General features: G+C 55.3%; 1 protein-coding gene across 5 annotated transcripts in view; it reads right to left on the bottom strand.

Moving 5' to 3' along the window:
- Nucleotides 1-353: 353 nt before the first annotated feature.
- Nucleotides 354-7409, bottom strand: part of SSH2 (slingshot protein phosphatase 2) — a 68147-nt gene continuing 61091 nt past the window's right edge. For all 5 annotated transcript variants that reach the window (XM_072978641.2, XM_072978640.2, XM_072978642.2 and 2 more), the window contains one exon: nt 354-6975. In XM_072978641.2, the coding sequence (XP_072834742.2) occupies nt 4999-6975 (1977 nt within the window). In that variant the 3' untranslated portion in view covers nt 354-4998. The remainder of the gene's footprint in view (nt 6976-7409) is intronic.

Raw genomic sequence — 7409 nt, 5'->3', positions numbered from 1 at the left:
ATTTATTAACAAATACGCTTGGACCCATCTCTCTCTTATTTGAGCCTGGCCTACTTCACAGGGATAATGTGAAGAACAGAGGAAGGATATGGAAAAACACATACATCAGCTTGAGAGAACTGGAGGAAAAAAAAATAAGACCTCAAACTGTAATTCACTGAAGAATAAATAATAGTAAAAAAAGTGAGCAGGGAGGGGAAAAAAACAGCCCCAGTTCTCTTTCTGTTCTAGACATTTAAATCAGATTGTTTTAAGTTTCTCTCTCACATACACACAGAAAAGATCCCACTCTCCCACAGATGTAACAGGCGTCCCCGAAACCTCCCCTCCTGATTCAGACGAGAGGCGCTCGGTTCTCAAAATAAAAATTTATTCGGTAACAAGAACATTGAATCAGCACCCATCGAGGGCAATGAGTTCACATTTAAAAACAGCCGAGTATCAAGTCGGTCAGAGTCTATGGTACAAGCCACTGTTGGGAGGGGGGGGAAGGCAAAAGTCACGGGGGGTCGGAGGGGGGGGAAGAGGATATGTCAGAAAAAGGCAGAACGAGCAAAACATTAATAAGCCGGAGGGAGACTCTCTGCCCCCCTCCTTCCAGATTTTGCACCTTCCAGGTTTGCCCGAATAATCTCCCCCCTCCCGCCCTCTTGGGAGGCAAGCTGGGGCAGACGGGGGGGGGACGGTGGCTGAGAGGGTCGCCCGCAAGGCTGGCATTCCCGCCGCCCCCCCAAATTTTGTTTCCAGGGTGAGATCCAGGAGCAGGCTAGGTGAGAGAGAAGGACCCAACGAAAAGGGAACACATTTCTGCCTTTGCCAGTCACTTTGAATGCCCAGGAGTGAGGAGTCCAAAAAACCCCTCAGCCTGTTCCAGTCGACCGAGGTCGGAGAGCCTTCGGCGACTCCCTGACTCTGCTATACCAAGGCCTCTGGGAGGACTGGCCAGGTGGCCGGATGGGCAGGGAAGTGCCGGGCAGTCTCTGAAAGGAGATGGAGGGGAGTGGGGGAGGCCGTTGACCCCAGGGGCGAAAACCCGGGACGGCTGGGTAGCTGGAGCCCCCGTTTGGGTTCCCAACTGTTTTTATGCCTCTCAGGCTCGAAACAAGCCAGTCCACACGACGCCACTCAGAGCATCGGTGGTGTTCGTGAAGGTACGCCAAAGCCGGAGGGAGCAATCTCAAACCTGAATTAATGGAAAGGGGGGGGAGAGGAAAACACCATCCTGTTTTAGGTGGTTCTCATGGAGTAGGTACCAGCCCCCCGTCTTTCCGATATAAAGCGCCCCCCCGTTTGCGGCTCCCCCAGAACCCTTGACGCCAAAGGCCGCGTGGGGGGGGGGGAGTGCTGAGATTTGACAACCATAGTTATAAAAGTACAGCCAGGAACCAAAGGTGTGTGTGTGTGTGTGTGTGAGGGGTCACAGGGCACGCCAAACATTTTGCACGCCGGTCACCTTAGCTTTTCATATCCGCAATGTGAAACTGAAAAGGAAAAAACAACAACACACACACACATATTCTCCCTTTGGAATAACATACGCCAGTCCTTTTTGTACATGGAAGGGGGGGCAGGGAAGACGGGGGGGGGGGAGAGAAGAAAATGGAACCAAAATGCCCTTTAAAACATATGAAACAATGCTTTCTTAACCAGTGGTAAACTTTTCATAAATAGAAACCTGTCTGCGGACAGAAGCAGAAAAGGCAAGACAACACCAAGCACCAAACATCTTGTCTGTGGGGCCCGAGGGGTTCAACCCGTCCCGTTTTGATCTCCGAAGCTCAAAGATGTTGGGGTGTGTGTGTGTGTGTGGAGGGGTGGGAAATACCTGGGGAGGGAAGGATCCGTCTGCAGAGATCAGGCAGAGAGCCCGAACCGGACTCCCTACAGCCACGAAATGAGATTGAAGGCGCCCGTCTCCCAAGTCTTTCTTGGGAGCGTGGAAACCGGGGAGCTCCGGCGGCCGGATCCGGCCCCTCGCCCTCGAGAGAAGCACAAGCAATGGAGGGGAGGAAAGAAGAGGAGAGCTGCAGGAATTTCTCTGCCAAGTCCAGAAACAACCGGACATTCTGAGGCTTCATTGTAATCTTTTCTGTTTTGTTTCGTTGCACGGATTCCCAAAGGAGAAAGCCACTTTTTTTTTGGGGGGGGGTCCTAAACCATGAGTTTCTCTCTCCCCCCCTCGTGACAGAAATGAAGAGCCCTAAGTCAGAGGCACTCCTATGTTCAACAGGATTGACACTGGGAGGAAAAGATGCTTCCTTTAGATGCCATCGTCCCACCCGGAGAACAAAGCTCAAAAATCCAGTTTTAATGACACAGAAAGCAGCCAACGGCAATTAAAATAAAAGGGACACCCTTCAAGCATACAAAGGCTTCCCAGGGTTCGCCCCCATCTTCCTGGTTGGGCGGAAATCTGTCAGTGCTGTTTAAAAGGGTCCATCTGGACCCAGGCATGACCCATCTTATTAGGATGGAATACCACAAGAAAAATCTCAGTGAGCCACTGGGATCTTTGACAACATAGGGAGGATGATGACAATCAACAAAGGGATCAGGTTCTCCACCTTATCGCTTCCCACTAGCCAGCTAGTCCGGTTCCCCCCCCTCCCCAAATAACTGTGTTTTGTGCCAATGGAGGGGTTTCAAAACAGACAAAACCTCACTTCCTTTCCATGGGACAGATTTTTCTATGGGACCCTAACCCTCACGGCTCCTGATTCGAGACTTAGGTGCAGCCTGTGGGTCCTGTTGGCTTACAGCTCCCATCATCCCCTTATCTGGGATTAGGCGGGCTGCCCTCCCTACTGAGTCTAGGCAGCTGCAATTTGCCACTCCTGACTTCCAGAATCAGGCTGGCTGGGATAGGCGGGGGGGGGGGGGGGGCGGCCTTTTTGGGCCGATCCTGTAACGCCTGTCTTTATCATGATGGATGGGAAAGGTCAGCAAAACTCCCCTTGAGAAATCAGCTTCACGACATTGTCCTGCAAAAACGGCCGAGAGGGACGGAAGAGAAAAGCCGGCTGACCTTTGTCCTCGGTAGGAAGTGGGCTTTTAAAAGATCTGTTTGGATCAGAAAAGGGACCAGCATCTCAGGAAGGAGGGGGTTTAAAAAAACGGAGATGCCACAGGAAACGTCACCGGGGGGGGGGGGGGGAGAGACAAGCTGAGGAAACCCTGATCTCCGGAAAGAGAGCGTGGCGCTCGGGCACACCGAGGGACCGGCAGAATAATGCAGAAGGGATGGCGGCCCAACCTTACACGCTGTAAACCACGTAAGACGAAAGAGAGGCACCCCAAGAGAGAGGGACAGTGCAACGCACGGGGGTCCGTTTGGCACAAGCTGGCGAGAGACAAAGCTTAAAACAAACAAATAAACGATCAAACAGGGTAGACAGACCTCGGGAGAGGAGGAAGGGGAAGAGAATCGGGGCCCAAGATGGCTCTCGCTGCCCCTCAGGATGAGGCCCACCCGAGAGGACTCTGTTTTCCAGTTGCTCAAAAGAGGGGCCAGCTTTCCAACAGTGGTGTTTTTTTTTTGGGGGGGGGCTTTCCAGGAGTGGGAAAGAAGTGATAAAGATTGGAAATCCTGCCACCTGAAGTGTGTGTATGTGTGTGTGTGTGTTTTGCGGGGATGACAAGGAAGGAGAAAATCCTACAGGGCAGAGGGGAGAAAAGGGGACCGAAAAAGGGCACATACGTGGTTCAGACAAGAAAAACTTTAAAACAAAACAGATATGGCCGTATTCTTGAAAAGGCCTATCATTTTATTCAAGTAATGAAAAGGTTAAACCCCTTTTATATTTAAAATTAAAAAATGGGGGGGGTGAGAGAAAAGGAAGTTTGTTTTAAGAGAACAGGGTCCCCTCCAAAAATCCTGCTCCTTCCTGCTTTTTGAGTTCTGCCTCCAAACTCTCAGGTTTCAACTACCCTTTCACTCTTAATGCTACCCCAAGTCAAAAAGTCTTCCGTTTGGAGGGCCCTGTAGAAAAGAACACCACACGGACACCAAAAAGCCACAAGTCATCCATCTGGGACTGAATTTCGCAGGGCATGGAAGGCCAGTGCACAGCCCAGAGAGAGGCGGGGGGCTCTACCTGGGGGGGGGGGTGTCTGCTCTCTTACGTCTGGCCTAGCTGCTGAATTGCCGGGAGGTTGAAGGGCCAACGCTTTTAGACGAGCCGGGCTCCCACCTCGCAAGTCCCGGCGTAAGGCACCACTTCTGGGAGGCATTTCAAGAAGCCGATTTCGTGGTACGGGGTGGGAACAGGGAAAATTTGGCACCGCGGTTGTAAATGTGGTTTTCCACCCCACCCCCAGGTGGGGCACAATGGGGGTCTGGGATTCGGGGACCCCGGCCCAGAGCCAGTGGAACCAGATTGGGGGTGGGCGGGTGTAGGTGGAATCAGCCAAACAGCACGTCATAATCTGTCCATCTTCTTTCTGGATCAGCACCAGGGAGACCTTCCAAACTGAAAAGATGGACAGATCTAAAGGGGCAGCAGCCGGAGACCGAAACTGCCAACGGGCCAGCTCAGAACAGAGCTGAAACCCAAAGCCCAGCTCTACTCAGGTGTAAGCTTGCCACTCTTCACAGGAAAGAACAACGGTGAGCAGGTGAAAAATGGATTTTTTTTTCTTTAAAAGGAGGGGTGTTCTTTTAAGACAAATCCCCCCCCAAAACACCATTGAGGGTTAATAGACTTTTTTTTAAAAAAAGAGACAATAACCACACACAAAAATGAATCTCGCAGTCACTTGTGCGGGGAAATGGGAGCAGGAGGCGACGACCATGGAAGCAGGCACCGCGAAACCAGATGCAACAGGGACAGTAAAAATAACCAACATATAAAAAACCCCTAACTAATAAAGTGCATATCTCCATATATATATATATTACATCTTCCCAAAGGAGGAACATTAACAAGGGTGTTGCAGGACAAGTCAAATGGGGGGAGGAAGGGATGGGGGGGGAGAAGAGTGGGAAAAGAAGGCCGAAGTTCACATGGTGTTGTACAGCGGATTCGTGGTTCGTTTCCTGTCATTGGTTTTTCTCAGTCTTCTGGGCGGTCGAGTTCTACTGTGTTGATACCGAGGGAGCAGAGCTAGCCACTGGGGCCCGTCGGGCGCCGCTGACCTGGGCGGCCCGGCCGCTTGAGCGCTAGTCAATGTCGCTTCCAGAAGCTGCCGGGCCGGGTTGAAATCTCGGGCGTACTGCGCCGGCGGCCTCTCGACGGGTCGGCTCAGAGCGATGCACTCGGTGAGTTTCAGCTGCTCCACTAAATGCGCCGTCGGCTGGGGCACCCGAAGAAGTGGCGAGGAGATGGTGGGATCCAGTGCCAGGGTGGGGGGAGCGGGCAGGCCCCGGGCGCCAGGCTCCCTGGGGGCGAAAAGGGTACGCAGTGATTCCAGAGATGCTGGCTCAGTGCCGGGAGCGGCGGCCGCTTGCCTCCCGGACAAGTCCTCTTTCGAGAGGTCCAGGCAGTCCAGCTTGGCTAAGGAGGCCGAGCGTTTCATCAGGGAAGGGGTGGTGAGGCCCGCTTGCCGGATCCGGGCATCGAACTCCTGGGCGCGGCGCTTCACTACGCTGGAGGCCCCGCTCGAGCCTCGGAGGCTGTCGCTGCTGGAGCTGTGGAGAAGGCCACGGGACAGGGACGACGGGGCGGGGGTCTCCGGGGGCCGCTCAGCCCCCGTTCCTCCTAACGTCTCAGGCACATCCAAGTCCTCTCGGTTCCAGTGTGTCAAGGTGCCCTCGCTCCGCCGGCGCAGGAGACCTCCCCTCTCCTCAAAGGCAAACCGTCCGTTTCCGGCATAACCGCCCCCCAGGAGGGCCGGCTCAGGGTCTGAGCTGCTGCTGCTCTGAGTGACCCCCTCCAGGCGGAAGAGGAGCTGGCCATCCGAGCCAGGCGGAGGCGATGGCCTCGCTCGTCCGGCAGAGCCGGAAGCGCCGGGATGGGCCGAGGTCCCTGCGATGGTCGCCTTCTCTTCCTCGTCGGGGCTGCCTAAGGAGAAGATTGATTGGCTCGAGCGTCTGCTGTCCGGCGGCCCGGAAGGGCTCTCGGAGCGCCCGGTGGCGTTGCAGTTTTCATCCACTGCCACCCCCAAGGTATCCTCGAACCCTTCCGGGGCGCCGCCCGCACCAGAGAGCGCCGGCGACCGGACCGTGTGGGTGTACTCAATGATCTCAATCCGTTTTGGGAGGAGGAGGTGGGGGCGGTGGCCGGGCCGAGGAATCTTCTCTCGGTTTTCCGCCGACATGGCCGTCCGGTGTTCGTCGGCCGATCCCGTGAGATCCACCGAGGGGCCGTCGTCACCCGAGGGGGAGGAAGGCTTTTTGGCGAGTGGGTCGGGACCGTTCCCCATCTCGGTGCTCCCAGCTCTTGAGGGCTCCTTTTCCGTCCAGACCCGAACGAGCTCATGAGACGGGTCTTCAGTCCTGCCCTTGGCAGGCAGTTCCGGGGACGAGGGTTCATGCCTGGAGTTTTTGCGGAGGGGAAGGGTGGCGATGGGGGACGCGTGGGGGGCCTCCTGCTCTTGTCTCAGGCGCTCCTCGAACTCCAGGGTGGCCCGACGCACGGAGCCCGGGCACCATTTCGGCCGAGGGTTCCCAGGGCTTTCTGCCGGGTCTTCCGGCAGCTCCCCGGCTTCATCAGCCTCCGTCGGCTCCTGGAGGACCACAGCGACGTCTGGGTCCAGTTTCAAAGGCTCCTTGGGGTTCTCCTTCAGGACAGAGCGGCCTCCCTCATTAGGCTCGGTTTTCCCAAGCTTGTTTTCCCAGGTCCAGACTGACTCCGCAGGCAGCTCGTGGACGGTGTTTCTCTTGGGCGCCAGAATGGGGTTGTTCAAGGCGTCCGTCCTCACTGGCCCCTGCCCGGCCCCTTGGTGGATCGACTCTATTTCTGTGACAATCTCTTTCACCGAGACGGCGTTTTCCGAGTGGGAGCGGGTCAGGCTGCCCGAACGATCCGGTTCCGAGAGCTATGGATTGGGGTGGGGGGAAGAGGAAATGGAGAGAAAGTCATAAAGGCGTTCAGTGAAGTCTCCACTTCAAGTTATGTTATAAATATTACATTTCCCAGTTCAGGAGGTCAAACGGGGGTGGGGGCCAGAATATCCTGCGGCGAGTGCGACTTTACCTTGGGAGGACTGCCAAGAGAAGGCCAGGGGAAAGGGAAAGAGTGAAGGGCGAGGATTGACTTTCAAAAGCGAGGGACTTCCAGACCGAGGCCCCGGAGGACAATCATCGCGGCTGGCCAAAGGTTAAAAGCGGTTCTGTCCGCCGCAACCAGGGGTCAGACTCGGGATGAGGCGGCCTCCGAGTTCCTCCTGCCGCAGGCACCCCTTCACACACGCCGGCCTTCTCTAGGCATAGGGGTTTTTTTGGATTTTTTGCACAACAGAACCCGGAAATT

Source organism: Pogona vitticeps, chromosome 7, assembly GCF_051106095.1.
Source record: "Pogona vitticeps strain Pit_001003342236 chromosome 7, PviZW2.1, whole genome shotgun sequence".
In the NCBI taxonomy this organism is placed as follows: Eukaryota; Metazoa; Chordata; class Lepidosauria; order Squamata; family Agamidae; genus Pogona; species Pogona vitticeps.
This window is presented reverse-complemented; position numbering and strand designations above follow the sequence as displayed.